The sequence below is a fragment of the Gracilinanus agilis genome, chromosome 2, assembly GCF_016433145.1.
Source record: "Gracilinanus agilis isolate LMUSP501 chromosome 2, AgileGrace, whole genome shotgun sequence".
Classification (NCBI taxonomy): domain Eukaryota; kingdom Metazoa; phylum Chordata; class Mammalia; order Didelphimorphia; family Didelphidae; genus Gracilinanus; species Gracilinanus agilis.
Genome location: NC_058131.1, coordinates 223,567,317 through 223,585,111, shown reverse-complemented (window position 1 = coordinate 223,585,111; position 17,795 = coordinate 223,567,317). Strand labels below are relative to the sequence as shown.

Below are 17,795 nucleotides of genomic sequence, written 5' to 3'. Positions count from 1 at the left end.
GGGGAGGGGAGGGGAAGGGAAGGGAAGGGAGGAGAGGAGAGGAGAGGAGAAGAGAAGATAGTCTAGGATAGAGCCTTGTGGTATACCCACAGTAAGGAGATATAATATGGGTAAGGAACCAGAAAAGAGGCTGAGAAGAAGCAGAGAAACAGAAGGAAAATCAGGAAAGGGAGCATTGTCACAAAAACCCATAGAGAAAGTTTGCAGAAAGAGAGAATCATCAGTTGAGGCCAATGCTGCAACAAGATCTGAGAGGGTGACAATTAAAGACAGGCCCTTAGAGATGGTAGTTTCAAATGAATAACCAGGTCAAGAACCAGCCTGAAGGCTTAAGAAGAGAGCAAGAAGCAATGCTTTTTCAAGAGGATTGATTGAGAAATAAAGAAAGATATAGGACAATAGGTAGTGGTTAATTTGTTGTTGTCAGTTTTCAGATAAACCCAGCCTGGGAATGCCTTTTGGGGTAGTTGTAAAGCTCTGACTTGAGAGTTAGGAGACTTGAGCTTTTATCTCACCTTTGCTATGCATCTAATGTGTAACATTTATACTCTGCCCCATTTTCTTAGGGCCAGGAAGGCTACATTTCCTCTCAGTATTCTAGGATGCTCTAAGGGGTTGGTGTTTTATCTTTCTCCTTCTGCCAGATTTGAACCCCACTGGCTATATCCCTCTACCCTCCCTTGTTAAGGATCCATGACCAAACTTTAGTTCAATTTAATGACAATTGTGAGTAGCTTTTACAAAGAAATATTTACTTCAAAGATACAGCAATAATGAACATACAAAAACATTTCCCTCCAAACCTCAGAGGTATAATATTCTCCCCTAACTGTTATATTGAACCTCTGGGAGCTGGAAGATCACAATATTCTCCCCTAACCCCTGCCACATACATAAATATATACACTACCTTGATGTGGAAGGTTATGTAGGCTCTTAGACTGACTCTTGTTTCAACATAGCATTGGCTCCACCGAATTCATGTCCCCCAAGTGGCATCACTGCTAGATGAATGAGTCCTTAGTTCAGCTTTCACTGGCATGTATCCAGAAGGTTACTGGCCTGGTAGCAACACTAGTTCTGGATTTTGAATTTTGATTTTTTAGGCTTGATGGTCTTTTACTGAGCACCATAAGCCAAAGAGTCACAGAGCTTCCCCAGACACAGATAAAGCAAAGAATTGTCCAAACTTTTTGAAGGCTCTGTTAGTTTTAGCTATGCAATCAATCAAAAAGGTCCTTCCTAACTCTAAAGTTAGTCATCTAGGGCAATTTGCAGAATATCTAAGTCTGATACCAGAATATTAGCAAAGCTACTTACCTTACATTTAATGATGATTCTCTCAGAAGTAGCATCTTATTGTCCACCATGTGGAGAACTGTTGTCTGAAGCATTCTTTCCATTCCCGAGATCCTTCTCCCTAAATGCATATTTATCCACTTCACGAAAAATAACACTTTCAATTACATAGTATTTTAAGTTTTATAAAGTGCTACAAAATCCTACATCACCTGTGAGGTAAGTATGGCACGAATTATTATTTCCCTTTCTTGCCCAGGGCTGCAAAGCTAATAAGTGGCAGAGTTAGACTTCTAGCTCTAGGACCCTTTTTCCAGCCTTCTTTTGATTATAACAGAGTATCCTTTTTTGTATCTAGGCAAGTGAAGGTGTAGCTACCTTTATTTTCCCATCTCTCAAGGTTAAATAATATCTAATACTTCTGTCATTCATAAAAGTATACAAGTTGTTTAGCATGGCTTAACTTAATAAAAATGACTGGGGGGGGGGGGCAGCTGGGTAGCTCAGTGGAGTGAGAGTCAGGCCTAGAGACAGGAGGTCCTAGGTTCAAACCCGGCCTCAGCCACTTCCCAGCTGTGTGACCCTGGGCAAGTCACTTGACCCCCATTGCCCACCCTTACCAATCTTCCACCTATGAGACAATACACCGAAGTACAAGGGTTTAAAAAAAATGACTGGGATGTTTTACAAAATAGACATAAACAAACAGGTTATTCTGGAAGGTGATTTTCCAACTTGATCCTCATGATCATTTTTCTTGTAGAGTATCAAGGATGTCTTATGGAAAGATATTCATCCCTCTTAGGGTAGAGAGCAAGAATTGGGCTCCCCCATCCAGGTCACATGAATCTATGCTTTTTTCAATTTCTGTTGAAAGTTGGGGGTATTTTAGGCGGTGTTCCATGACAATAATAGTTAACACTTAGGTGACAGCTTCAAAGTTTATGAAGTACCTTCTTTGCCAAACCCGTTAGGGGAATGTCTGCCTGAAGAAAAGCTACTTGAATACTAGGAGGGACAATGTCAGAGCATTTGAAGAGTTTAGATTTCTCATCTATCTATTCTCCCATACCCAAGAATCTGTAAAAAATCTGAGTTACTTCTTTGCTAAAGAAGTTATCACCTGCCAAATCAGTGAAGTAATGTTCATTAGTCCAATATAATTTTTTAAACTTTATTTTATTTTTATTTTCAATTACATGTAGAAACAACTTTTGACAATTGTTATTTGACTTTTGAAATTCATATTCTCTACCATCCTCACTCCCTTCTTTCCCCTCCCTAAGGTGGTAAATAGTCCGATATAGGTTATAACCAATACTTTCATACCACACATATTTCCACGTTCCCCATGCTATACCACAGAAAATAAAAAAATTCACAAAGGAAATGAATGAAAGTTAGAATCTGAAATCAGATTCCAATATTTCCTTTTTTGGCTGTGGGTAATATTTTTTATCATGAGTTCCATGGGGTTAGCTTGGGACCTTGTTTTGCTGATTATAGTTTAAGCCTTCATATTTAATCATTCTAAAGTATTTCTGTTACTGTATACATTATTCTCCTGGTTCTGTTCTCTTCTTCACTTTATGTCCCACATCCCTTCCAATATATATATCATTATTCTTTTTGGCTACATTAGCTAATCTGTTAGGTGTGAGGTGGTATCTCAATGTTATTTTAATTTGCATTTCTCTCATTAATAGTGATTTGGAGCACTTTCATATAACTATGGATAGTTTAAATTTCTTCCTCTGAGAAGTACCTATTAATATCCTTTAATTGTTTATCAATTGGGGAATAATTTGTATTCTTATAAATTTGACTTAGGCTCAAAATGTACAAATTAGACTTAGATTTATTTAACAAATGAGGACTTTGTCAAAACATTTGCTAAAAAATTCCCCCATCCCCAATTTGTTGTTTCTCTTCTAATTTCTTGGTTGTGTTGGTTTTGTTTGTACAAAAAAATTTAAATATGATGTAATTATACCTTTAAATTATATCCTCTTTCTTATTTGGTCATAAATTCTTCTCTTATTCATGTCTAAAAGGTAAACTTTTCTTTGTTCCCCTAATTTGTTTGTGGCATTCATTAATTTCTAGATAAAGTTTAACTTGGTGTATGGTCTGAGATGTTGGTCTATACCAGTGATTCCCAAAATGGGTGCCACCGCCCCCTGGTGGGTGCTGCAGTGATCCAGGGAGGTGGTGATGGCCACAGGTGCATTTATCTTTCCTATTAATTGCTATTAAAATTTAAAAAATTTTAATTTCCAGGGGCCTAAGTAATATTTTTTTCCGGAAAGGGGGTGGTAGGCCAAAAGAGTTTGAGAACCACTGGTCTATACCTAGTTTCTGTCATACTCTTTTCCATTTTTTCTTACAGTTTTTGTCAAATAGTGAGATTTTCCCTCAATAGCTTGGATCTTTGAGTTTATCTAATAGTAGGTTACTATGGTCATTAACTACTGTATTTTGATTTCCTAACTTATTCACTGATCCATTACTCTATTTCTTAGCCAGTACCAGATTGCTTTGATGACTACCACTTTATATTATATTTTGAGTACTAATGTAGCTTGGCCTCCTTGTTATCTTTTTCATTAATTCCCTAGATATTCTTCACCTTTCATTCTTCCATATGAATTTTATTATTTTTTTCTAGTCCTATGAAATAATTTTTGGATAGTTTGATTGGTATGGTGCTGAATAGTTAAATTAATTAAGGAAGGATTATTATTTTTATTATATTGGTTTTGCTTATCTATAAACAATTAATATTTTTCAATTGTTAATGTTTGACTTTATTAGTCCAATATAATTTGAATATGAGAACTCTTAGTGTGTGATTATCAGCAATGTTGCTTTAAAATAAATATCGAGCTTTTAATACTTATTTACAACCTAATGAAAGTTTTTGTTTTTTCTCTGAAAATCATTCTTTTGGTATGTAAACAATTGTTCTTTTCTCTATTGAATAGTTATAAGGCTTAGAAAATAGTCTTTTGAACCTTATATGAATAAAGGAGAGGACCATATTTGCTTGTGAAAAGATAATTTCTATAAAAATCATTTGAGAGAGCCCGTTCCCCCAGCAAAACCAAGACCTTTTAATTATGTCATTAAGATTTAAGCTGGATAGGATGAAGGTAGTCAATTCCATGAAGTTTTACTATTCTTGGTCAAAAATACCCATTCTTTTTTTTGCCTTGTTCTCTCTGAACTCTTAATATTTTTTATAAGCTACGAGGTCATCCTTGAAGTTCTTGGTCAATGAAAAAATGGTCCCTAAACATCCTATCATATTAGTACAGCCTCTTTTAAACTTTTTATTATTACTTCATTTTTTTGGAACTTTCCTTTATCATTGAAATTCAAAATCATTGTTTTTAATTGTTCAAAAGGAATCAAAGGAGAAATAAAATATTTTTTTGGTAGTTTAACTTTTACATCTACATGAACAGCTGGGTTGCATATTATGACATTACATAAATCTACATTTTTTTAATTTCTTTAGTGAGTAAGAAGTCATCATTATTTTTAAATTTTAAGTACTGTAACTGTATCTACACAGAATCATTAGACTGATTAACCTGGTATTAGATAAACAGCCAAATAAACCAAGTAATCAGGTTTTTTTCTCCTTTAAAGAATCCTCTAATTATTTTTGTTAGAATGTTGTTAATATAACCCACTGGGGATTTATTAAGTACTTACTGTGTGTAAAACACCAAAGCAGGCTCTAGATAAAGGTTGAATATGTAAGTCAACTGCATATTTCTATACAAAACTTAGTATCGGTGTTTCTAAGAAATATGTAGAAAACCTTGCTTGTTAGGAATTAGAGGATTCAACTGAAAGGCTTAAAACTTCAGGTTCAAGTGACATCAATCAGCTATAAACTTTCAAAATAACAACACAAATTTAGACATTCTGAAGAGGAAGTGTGAACTGGTGGATAAATAGTTTATTGGTCTGAAAATCTTATTTATATTTCATGTCCCTATTGCTTTATTCTCTTTTCCTTTTTTCCAATCACAGTGGAAGAAGTGTCTGTTTATCTTTCCAAAGCCAGTCCTTCTACCCATGCCCTCGATCCCATCCTTCTGCCTTTCTCCCCTGAGAGCTTTCCTCTTTGATTATCTTCTCTAGATGACATTCACTTTATCTATTGACTTTTACTTATTAGTCATGCTTCTTGACCTCCAGATTTTGACCCATGACCACTCTCTTCTCTCTTTCTTGGTTTTGTGACGCTACCCTCTCTTGGTTCTCTTCCTGACTATCTGAACACTTTTCCCCCAGTCTTCTTCCTATTAGACTATCTGAAAAAGAACTTCAAGATCTCACAGAGATTGAAATATACTTTAAAGTAACATTTAATGAAAACAAAACCAAATTTATTATTTTTTTCAGAAGACTTTCTATTCCAAAATAACATTAAAAAGCAATGTCATAGTGAGCAGGCATACATTTCTTTACTTTTTCTGGATCATCATTTAGATGGATGGGCCCTAGGATTTTTTTCTTAGACCCTCTTTACTTCTTCCTCAAATACCTTCTGGTATTTCTTCAGCTCTCATGGGTTCAACTTTATCTTTTTTCAGATAAATCAAACGCACATATCAAAGTCTCAGTTGTCTCCTGATGAGTTATAATCCTATATCACCAACTGTCTATTAGATAAGTCTATTTAGAGGTCCCAAACATATCTTGAACTCTACCTGTCTAAAGAATGCATTATTCCAAATTCCATACTCCCTTCCTGCCCAATGAACTCCTTTCTATAATTTCACTCAGGACACTGCTACTCCTCCAGAGACTTCATGTTTGAAACTTTGGAATCATTCTTGGCTTCTCTTTCACAGCCTCCTTCATATCCAATTAGTTGCCCAATGCTGTTGATTTTGCCTCCACAATATATCACATTTGTCATCTCCTTTTCATTCACACACAACCACCACCCTAGTTCACACCCTCATTATTGTTCACATGGATTATCTATAATATTCTCCTAATTAGTCTTCCTGCTTTCTGTCCACTCCCATCTTCAATCAACCCTTCACTTAGCTGCAAAATTGATATACCTAAAGTGTGGCTTAGATGATATTATTTTAATGTTCAAGAGGCTCCATATTGATGCCAGGATCAAATATAAACTCTTTTACTATTTAAAGTCTGTCATAATTTGTTTCTAGTCTCATTCCAGAGTGATCTTACTTTAGAACCTCACATACTGTAATGTCTAGGCAAACTGAGCTACATGACAGGTTTTAGAAAGCATGATGTTATAGTCACAGAATATGAGTCAGAAAAACCCTTAGAAATCATTTAGCCCAATTAATATCTAAACATGAACTCTTTTTACAGTATTCCCAACAAAGCATTGTTTAGACTGAACTAAAAGTCTTTTAGTCAAAGGAAATCTACTAATTCCATTGTATTGACTCCATATATATTCCGCTTTTGCATAGCTCCAATTAATAGGAAATCTCTCTTTATATAAAGGCTTAATATTTCTTCATACAACTTCTATCCACTAATCATAATTCTCACATCCTAGATGAACAGAACAAATCTATTCTTTCTTCCATGTCACAGCCCTTCAAATACTGGAAAACAGTTTTTATTCATCCTTTAAGTATTCTCTTCTGATTCTCATATATGGCTTCATCTCTAAAATGCTCACATTCTTGTTTACCCTCCTCTGGATATAATCCAGTTTATCAATTTTTCTTAAAATGTGGAACCTGACATTAAATTGAAAATCCCAGATGTCACTTGACCAGAACAGAATATGGTGGTTTTATGGCTTCCCTTATCATGGACTCACTGCAGCTTAAAACTGTGTTAGCTTTCAAACAAATGGTCTTCTATGTACTTGCCACCCTCATCTTTTTCAGTTGACTCCATTTTTTTTTAAACAAGTGTAGGATTAGATATTTATCTTTGTTAAATTTCTATCTTGTCAAATTTGACAACTATGTCTAACTTGTCAAGATCTTTTGGGATCTCTCTTCAGTTATCTACCATGTTAGCCACATATCCCAGCTTTGTTTAATCTTCAGATTTGATAAGGTGCCTTCTATGCCTTTATTCACACAATTAGCAAAATGTTTACAGAGCGTAGGTGAGATCCCTGTGACTGTTTACTAGAGACCTACATCCTAGGTGATATTGACCCATTACACTTATTCAAGGTATTCCAAATGGATCTAACAGTACTATCTACCCTACAACTCTCCATTTTGTCCAAAGGGATAGTATGAGAGACTGTCAAATGATATGCTGAAATATGGACACACTATATCTGACCTACCAGCCTAGTCATCCTCCCCTTCTATACCCCAAGAAAGAAATTTGATTAGTCTAGCATATCCTGTTCATGATGAAGCCCAGCTGATGTTTAATGATTACTGCTTCATTTTCTAAATATTGATGTACTACTATCCAGTTGATTCAATTTTCTTAAAATTTTGCTAGTAGTCCAAGTCAAATGTACTACAAAACTGTAGTTTGAAGAATCTGCCCTTTGTCCTGCCTATAAATCAAATTTCTCTGCAATTGGGATTTCAGATTTCATGGCTTTACATAATGAAATGTTTTGGGGAAAAGGGAGAGGAGTAGCTAAATATATGTGTCTGTTCATGTAATATACTTTTCATGTTCCCAAATGCAGACTACTACATTTATAACTGCACTGTGAACTGCCCAAATGTTTTTCCCTTGCAAAGAAAGGGCAGATAATGATGTTTTTAGCCAGAATCACATTTTTCATTATAGTCTGAAGTTTTATTTTAAATGATGTTTCAATTTCATAACATGAGAAATATTCTTTCAGTATTTTTTTCATGATATTTTTAGGTCTTGCTGTGACTTACCATTCTGAGGATATGCAAATAACTGGAAAGTACCTGCATTTTTCAGTCTGCTGGAAAAAAAAATTCAAAAACTGGTTCAAGTAGAGTAAGCTTGACTACACAGTAGTACTTTTTTCTAACTAGGCCCAGGCAATCCAGGTCAGAGTTAATACACACAAATTTGGGAACGTGTGGCTACTGAGCAGCTCCTCTCAAATCTAATAAAACAACATGGCAAAAATAGTAGGATTCAAAATAAGTTAACCTAAAGTTAATATTCTTAGAATCTAGACAATATGCAGTAACACCAGTTAAGAAGACATTAGTGAAGTAGAACCACTCATTTATCTGGACTAGACCATAGAAGCCAATAGAATTTTTACTGAACAAGTGATACCATGGATAGGAAAAGGAAACTTTAGCACTGCAAATAAAATAAGGGGATTGCTATAAAAACATAAATGATAGCTCTTGATTTATTGACATTCTTTAGAGTTATGAGAGTCTGAGGTCTCTGATTTCTTTCCAAACAGGATTGTGGGATTTGAGGGGATCTTAGAGATGGTTTTACCCACCTTCTTCTCTGTTTTCCTGAGAATAACCACAGGTCCATAAAGGAAAAGTGACTTGCCTAAGAACGCACAGGTCATATGCAGCAAAGCTATGATACTTCATAAAGTTAAATATCTAAGAGAAAATCTAAAGATGTAAGCAAATAACCAGAAAATTTGAATATATATCTAATTCAAATAATCACCTGAGTATTTTTTAATGTTTAAAAAATCTTCAGTCGATTAATACATATTTTTTTTTGCCTACTATATTCAAGTCATTATATTAGGCACTAAGGAAGATCTGAAGAAATTTAAAACATGCCTGCCCTCCCAAAGTTTATAGTCTAATGAAGTCTAAACTGGTACACATGAAAGAAATTAATGATTAATTAGGAATCATACTGGATAGTACTGGCTGTATGTGCAATGGGAGTTCAGAGATTAGGAAACTCACTTTTGAATAGGACTAGAGAAACTTTATGAAGGAAATGGGATTAGAATCGAATTGGGATTTGGAGGTGAGGAAGGCTATCTAAATGGAGGAAATGTTATGAGGTAAAGGCATGTTATGGTCTACAATCAAGATTTTTTCAGAATGTTTACATCTGTTGAACCTATTTTGAATCCTACTATGTTGGTCTGACTTATTTTTAGGGTTGCTGCATGCCAACAAAGTTGGGTGTGTCAATCCTGTACAGGCTGTTACATTATTTATATCATCTTGACTAGAACTTCCAGGCAAGGCAAAAACATATCTATGTAATCAACTTCACTTCAGTTATGAGTTTGATCATTTTTGTCTTTAATGGACTATAAAAGCAGGGACATGAGAATGCCATGTGGTAAATGGTGATATATATATTGAGGAGGAATAGGAAAGCTGGTCAGATGGATAGTTCTGAAAGCCAGATCTGATTAGCAGTTGTTGTTTTTTTCTGATAGCTAGCCTTCATTTGCATCTTTGCAATTTCCAGAAATCTTTAGGGAAATGCATCATAGGAAAAGATGTGCTCATCATGTGTCAGAGAGCGATGGATGACTTATGGATAGCCCGAGTGTTCCAATGTTATCCTCTTGATTAAGCTTGTGGTCCACTAACCCAATTATAATAGAGATAGAGAAAGTTCAATTTTAGCCTAATAGATCTGATACTTCATTTTGCCAGATGACTGCAATCTCTGCTGCTTGTCAAAGATCCAGGTCCTAGATAAGCCAGTGCCTGGCAGCACAGAGAGCCAAAACCCAATCCAATAGGTACAGGCATGAAAATTGAGAGATAGATTCCACTTCCCTCACGGGTTTAAAAAACCTATCCTTGGCCAATGGCTTTCAAATGTCATGCTGCACAGTAGCATTATGCTGGCTCTGGCATGTTGATGCTAGGGACGCCCACACTGACCCCAGGGCATGCCAGGAGATGCCAGCATCAGGCCATTAGATATAATGTTACCCTCTGACACATATATCTCATCGTTGGGGTGCCGCGGGATGGAGGTATTTTACTTCACACAACTGTTTCTAGCTTTGAGTTGGCTCTCTATTAACACTACTTCATAATACCTTTCAGATTTGCAAAACCCCAGATAAATAGTAGACTTTATCAGGTGTACTCCATCCCTTGCCAGTAGTCTATAATTTCTATTTTGGAAGATACTGCTCAGAAATCTAAAGTCCAATTACCACACATCACATTCTTAATCATCTACTCATTCCTCGAATCATTTTTTTAACTCCTGCATTCAATGGACAGAGATTAGAAAAACCAACCTGTGCTCTTCAGTGCTTCAATTTCTTGCCCATTACTTTCTAAGTACCCTCTTATAGTATGATTTGTGCTCATACAGATCTCCAAAAGAAGATACTTCTTATCTTATTTGGCCAAGTCTCAGGAGGTTCTTTGTTATGTCTTTGCTCCCTGGAGGATAAAACACAGAGCCCTTTATTGTTGTTATCAAATCCATAAATAGATGCTTCAATGCCCCTGAGCAGGAATTTATCAAGCAGAGCTACTCTTCCTCTTCATCTGACCTCAACTGGATAATCTCTGATAGTCACCTGATAACTTTTATGGAACCATTTTATTATTCCTTGCAGGATAAATCCACTGCTTCTTCCTCTAAGGATCTATCTTTCTTCCTTTCTTCAACAACTTCAAATTCTTTTTAGTTCCAAATGTATACTTTTAGGGAGATTGTAATTCCTCTGAGGACTTTGTCTTTAATTGGGCTGTTCTAATTAATTGAGAATCTTCAGTTGCCTTCTCCATACATATTCCTTTGTAAAATGTATCCTGACCATCAGCCAATACTTATTGTTGACCAATTGGCACCAAAGTAAGGTATAGTAAACCCAAGAAACCTGGGAAAAGCAGTGATCTCCAGACAACTGTCTCTTCCAGCCTGGCCACGAAAATCATCATCTACAGATTTCTACAGAGAAAGGGTCCTATTGTCCCTGCTATTACACTGACCAACTACTACTGATGGTCAGACAAACTCCAAAGCTCTTGAAATAGCAACAATCATTCTTCCTCCACCATCTTTGCTTAAAGTCCACTCCAAAGCCAGGGAGCAATTCCTATGAAGAACGGGCCCACCATTCTCATCATCACCAACATTAAGTGCCAATTAACTACCACTGCCAGGTCAGGTAAACTAGCCTAGATGAAGTATTAAGGAAGATAGAGGAGGTGATGTGAACTGGGTGTGGGAGGGAGGTCAAATATCTGCCACTCCCTCCTCCACCACTTTCCTTTAGATTGACAGAGAGAGCTCCAGACAACTTCCTTTCAGGTCACTGGCCCCAGTAGTTTATCAAAAGAGAACTATCTCTTCTAGTGATATGATCTGGTAACTTGCCTTTGTATATACTGTGTTGCCTTTGTCTCCTTATTAGCCATAGCTTCTGAAGATTCAGAAAAGCAAGTTTTCACCACTAAAATTCTTGGCATTAGCAAATGACTCAACATCAGAAATGGATATGATTTCATTAGTAATTAACTTAATTTACAATTAACTTGTTAACTCCTTGAAGGTAGGGACTATTTTTTCTTATTTGTATCCCTAGTGCTTATCACAGTGCCTGGCACACAGCAGGTGCTTAATAAATCTTGACTGTATTGTATTCATGGAAATGACACTAGAAAAAAAGTATTACTAATGTATCCGAAGGACCACTGTGTTTTTTTCTTTGTATTTGTAGCTGGAAGTGCTTTATAAGTACTTTTTCATGTATTCATTCTTCCACTCATTCACTCTGAAGCCCATATTCAGAGCCTTTCCAGTTTGGTAGGACCCACCAGAGCTAGTGCATTTTGTCATGGTCTTTGACTTAGGTTAACTGCGATGAGGCATTAGAGTAAGTCTTTAGTAAAAGAACAGAATAATTGCATATGGAAACTGTTCTAGATGATTTGGAATGGTAAATCTATTGTAATTTAACAAAAGTGTGGACCCTTTCCAAAGTTAATGGACAATTTTTTCCAATGCCTCCAAGGTATTCATCTAGATGGACAGTTTTCAAAGTATAGTTCATAGATTCCTGCGACCTTCAAGACCCTTTTAAGGGGTCCACAACATCAAAATTATTCTAATAACAATAATACTAACAGGCTATTTGTCTGTTAAAATATTCCTCCCCATATCTGTATGAGAGCAGATTTTCTTCCTGTACTTCAACCAAAATAACATATTACAATAGACTGAATGATATGAGTACCAGGTATGAGAATCTGTCTTCCGTTGAACCAGACATTAAAGAGACTTTCAAAAGTTTTTTTTAATTGAAATAAGTCATTTAGTTCAAATACAATGGATTTGCCATTATTTTAAATGATTAGCAAAAAAATGAAATTTATCAGTTTTAATTTCTCATAACAGTAAATACTGATAGATATGACAGCCATAAACAAAAATTCTTTGGGGGCCTAAAGAGTTTTTATGAATATAAAGTGTTTTTGAAACCAAAAAATCTTAAAAACTGCTGGACCAGATCATTCCCTTTCTTGGAACACCCTCTTTCTCTCTGTCTCTCCTTGATTAAATGCCCAGAGAAAGTCACAATATCTCTTTCTGACACTGCTTCAGTACAATGTCATTATTCCTTACTCTGAGCTCTTTTGGGTTGAACCACTCATTTGGTACTCAGCAGCCTTCTGAAGCTTTCTAGTTATGTGAGCACGGATAAGTCTTTTTATCTCTCCTAGCCTCAGTTTCCTTATTGGGAAAATGAGGATAAAAATTTCTGGTTATTTACTTCCAGGCATTATTGTGGAGATAAAATGAGATGCTTTACATAACTTAACATTTCATATAAATAATGGTTATTACTGCTGTGGAGAGGCAGTTTGACAAAGTGGATAGACAACTGTCCTCAAAGCCAGGAAAATCTTATTTTAAGTTTTAGCTCTCAAACTTATTGGTATGCAACCCTGGGCAAGCTACTTTACCTCTGCCCAACAATTTCCTTATTTCTAAAATGACGATGATAACAACAACTAACTCCCAGGTTTGTTGTAAGGATCAAATGAGATAATATTTGCAAAATGCTTTGCAAACCTTAAGGGCTTATATAAGTGCAAACTATTATTATTATCATGTCCTTGATTATTACTATTATGGTTGTATTTGTTGCTTATGTACATGTCTTGTCTCCTCAGCTAGAAAATAAATTCTCATAGGGAGGAATTGGATCTGAATATCTTTGCAATAATATCTAGCATTTAAGTAGCACTTTAAGACTTTCAAAACACTTAATATTTTATCTTTACTTGATTTGCATCCTAAGTCCCTGGTAAAGGATGCAGTCAGTAGATGTTACATCAGGAATTCAGGCAATATCTATTGTTGTTATTGATGATGATGATGATGATGATATCTTGATCAATTTTTATACTTATGTTTATTTCCTATTTTGCTATTTTACCACCTTAACTTGTAGGATGAATAAATTATATTGGATACTTATAACTCAGATATCTATACTAAAGGGAAAAACCTCAGCCATGTAAGAAAATTGTATGTTCATCCTTAAGTACTGTTGAAATTATGACCTAACGTGATTGACTTTTTTCTCCTTTTTTTTTTATAGCTTTCTCTTGACCTCTATCATACAGAAGACGATATTTACAAACTTTCATTGGTGCTGGAACCCAGAAATTCTAAATCGGTAGGGATGCTTTTAAAAGCAGGGAATAGTGCTAAATAGTATTGTTTGCTTGGTATTGTTGGCCATCAGACTGGTGCTTTGAGATCAGAAGAACTAAGGATTTAATTTTTTCCAAATAAACATTATCCCCATTTTCCTTTTTGTAAAATATGAGCTGAAACAGCTTAAGGATTCAGTTCTTTTCTTTTTCCTTATTGTATCTTTAATGTTTCTTCCAGATTAAGTTAGTACAATTTTCAGTAGTCATTTTCTGACATTTTGCAATCCATGTTCTCTCTCTTTCTTTCCCTTCCTCCCTTCCAACCCTCTCCAAGAAGGCAGATAATGTGATATAGATTGTACATGTGTTGTCATATAGTACTGATTTCCATGTTCATCACATTTTGAAATAAGACATGTTGCTTACACGAGAGAAAAATTAATGGAGGAAACAAAGCAAAGAATGGTATCTTTCTATCTGCATTCTAACTCTGTCAGTTCCTTCTATGGTGGTGGATAACCTTTCTGGTTATGTGTCCTCTGGAACTGTCCTTGCTTTGTTGATAATAGTCAAGTCATTCACAATTAATCATTGTACATTATTGTCACTATGTAAAGTGTTCTCCTGGTCTGCTCGCTTCATGTTGCATCACAAGAATAAATTCCTTATTAATCTACTTTATACAATGTTTATATTTGTTGTGCCTTTTATTTTCAGAAAATACCCTAGATTTTTTTTAATTCTAAATATTTGGGCATGAGGTTCCTAATTCTATTAGTTACTACTTGTTTATTAGTAGCAGTCATTTGAAGTAGTCTTTTAGCTTCTCTTGTCTTTGATTTCTTCCTTTGAAATGTGTGAATGGCAGGGGAAGAAGGCAGGGGGACTGAAATATCTGAAAGCCTTTGTAGGTCTAAATCTTGTGAAACCATACGAATTAGATGCCAAAAGAAAACTACCAAAAGTAATCATCCCTTAGTGTTAAACTCATTAATCATTCATCAGAGCAGCCAACATGTCCCCAGGGGATAATATATTTCTTTCAAAGAGTAGGGGATTTTTAAATTTTCAAAATAAAACTAGACGGTTTTCCTTTTTTGTGACCACTGATTAGTTCCCAAATGTCTGTAATAGTGTCTTTGTCTCAGTTCAACAATCTGAATAGGGGTGTTTCTGAATAAATAATATGGAATAGAATTAAGGATATCACAGAACAAAATGGTCATTAGTGATTTTAGCAAATAAACTCACAATTATCTCTGACTGTATGCAAAGGCTAAACGAATAAGAATACTGAGACTAAAATTTAGAGAATGAGAAAGAAAAACCTAGTTTCTGCTCCATAGAGGCACAAATTGCCCAGTCTTTCTATAAATGTGGATTTACACTTGCTAATTGCTTATATCATAACCCTTTATGTCATCTACTACATGGTCTTCTCTGTAGTGGTGAGCTCATGGGGCTAGGAGTCAGAAGGCTTGGGAGTGTGTCTGATAGTGTGTACAGCATTCTGTACGAATAGCAGGGTTCTTATTAAGAATTTATTACATTAGGAATTCAGGAAGTATTCGTTATTGATGATAACCCCATGATTGATTTTTATAGTGATGCTCATTTCATATTTTATATCATCTCTTTCATCTTTAATGCCTCCTTTTCCTGCTACCGGCCAGGGAGAGGAGGGAGAAGCATTTCCTTATCTTGTCTGCAGGGCCCTATTTCTTATATTGCCTTTTAGAAATATGGCACTGATTGATATGAAAATAAAAAACAAAAAACAAAAAGCCTGTAGAAACGCTTACACTCTCTTACATGTAGTTTCCCCCCTTCAGTTTCATTAGATGGTCTCAGGTTTCTTCTTCTGAGACAGTTGGGTTGCATGGCAGATAGAGCCTGATGTCAAGAAGACTTGATTTGGAATCTGTCCTCAGATCCTTACTTCCTAGCTGCATGGCCAGAGGCAAGTTCCTTAACCTCTATTTGACTTAATATACCAAAGAAGGAAATGGCAAACCACACCAGTACCTTTGCCAAGAAAACCCCATTTGGGGGTTACAAAGAGTTGGATGAGACTGAACAAAAACATGAAGGTTTCTTCTACACCTAGCAGTCTATAAATCCATGCTTTACTAACTGTATAGTATATAATATGGTATATAATGACTTTTGTAATCAGGGAAGAATGCAATGATCTAAAAACCCAAGGTGCCTTTACACAGATGCAAGAAGAAAGGAAGAATTACTCTAATTCCACTGTACATGTTGATAAAAACTTGCAAGGAGGGAGAGTGTGAGGATCTTTAACTTTTGGATTGTTCTTGGCAAATATACTAGAATGGTTTGCATTTCCTTCTCCAGCTTATTTGACAGCTGAGGAAACTGAAGCAAACAAGGATAAGTGACTTGCCCACAGTCACACATCTAGTAAGGGAATGAGCTCAAATTTGAATTTCAGTCTTCCCGACTCTAGGCCCAGCACCCTCTTCACCATAATACCCAGCTGCCTCCCAATAATACGAGTATTAAAAAAAAGATGGGATTTCTGCTGAAAGTGATAGCTGACTCCCCCACTCACATGTTGCAGTTAATTAAAAAATGAATGTCAATAACATTTTACTATTAATATTTTACTTAAGCTAATTACATAGATATGTATTCTGAGATGTGATTTAAAGAAAATTATTAATTTGCATCTTAACTGATAGGCTGGCTTCTTTTCTGCTAGGAACAACTTTCTGAGTTTCAACTGAATTCACTTCTTTAACCTTTTTTATTTTTAGGAAGTTCATTTCTAGTCCCCCTGTGAGTTCAAGTGAATCAAGAAGATTGTTACAATTATTTTTCAAAAATAACTTAAAGTTCAAGAAGTTTTGATGTTGTTGGTGTTGTTGCTATTAGTTTTGACAATTCTTGGGAATGTTCTAGATGCTTTGTATAACAGTGGCTTGATTTGGGAGGTTGCCCCTAAGAGTTACCAAATAAGTTAGCAAATGCAACATGCAACAAAAAAATAGAAAACAAATCTGACTCTTCATTGAGAGAGCTAACGAGGATGCAGATTAGCCTGAAGTATTCAAATTCTCATATGCTTGCTTTATAGTACTCATCCCATTCACCCCCTGCAATTCACTAGGATGTAAGGATGAAGGAGCTTATATCTTGAATAATAATAATAATAATAATAATAATAAATATGCCTTGAGTATATATGACAAATAGTCAATGAATTAGACTCATAATTAAAAGAAGAGCTGAATGGGTTCTCTTTAGGAAATTGAAAGTTCTTTTAATAACCTCATTCTTCTCTTTGACATAAAAATCCCATCTTTTTAAATACAAGTATTATTCTGGGGCATCTAGGTATTATAATGAATAATTGAGGCCTAGGGCTAGAGTCTGGAAGACTGGAATTCAAATCTGACCTCATCCACTTGCTAGGAGCCCTGGGCAAGTCACTTAATCCTATTTGCTTCAGTTTCCTCATCTGTCAAATAAGCAGGAGACTGAAACAGCAAACCACTCTAGTATATTTGCCAAGAATCCTCCATATGGGATCATGAAGAGTCCGATATGACTAAATGACTGAATGACAACAGGTTATTTTGTGTTGTATGATTATGTCATGGGAGAACACAGCCTCTGAAGAATTGCAGTTAAGGAACATCAAGAGGGTAAAGTGCATAGCAGCAAAAACAGATTGCAACACATTACAAAAGAGGAATTATGCAGTAAAAGTTGTGTAAAGGGTATTACCAGAGGAATGTATAATTAGAAAATAAAAATTACCTAGTTGCATACCAAGAGCAAAGGATAAATGATACATTAGAAGAGAGATAGGATCACATGAAATAATGCTACATATAATTGCAAAAGGAAGATGCAAACTCTTAATTGAAAAATAGAAAGTTGTTCCCAGCAGAAAAGAAATCACGA

At 35.4% G+C, this 17,795-nt stretch overlaps 1 protein-coding gene across 4 annotated transcripts in view; it reads left to right on the top strand.

Moving 5' to 3' along the window:
• Positions 1 to 17,795, top strand: part of RASGRP3 (RAS guanyl releasing protein 3) — a 128,893-nt gene that overhangs the window by 76,166 nt on the left and 34,932 nt on the right. For all 4 annotated transcript variants that reach the window (XM_044663661.1, XM_044663659.1, XM_044663660.1 and 1 more), the window contains one exon: positions 13,805 to 13,882. In XM_044663661.1, coding sequence (XP_044519596.1) covers positions 13,805 to 13,882 — 78 coding nt within the window. The remainder of the gene's footprint in view (positions 1 to 13,804; positions 13,883 to 17,795) is intronic.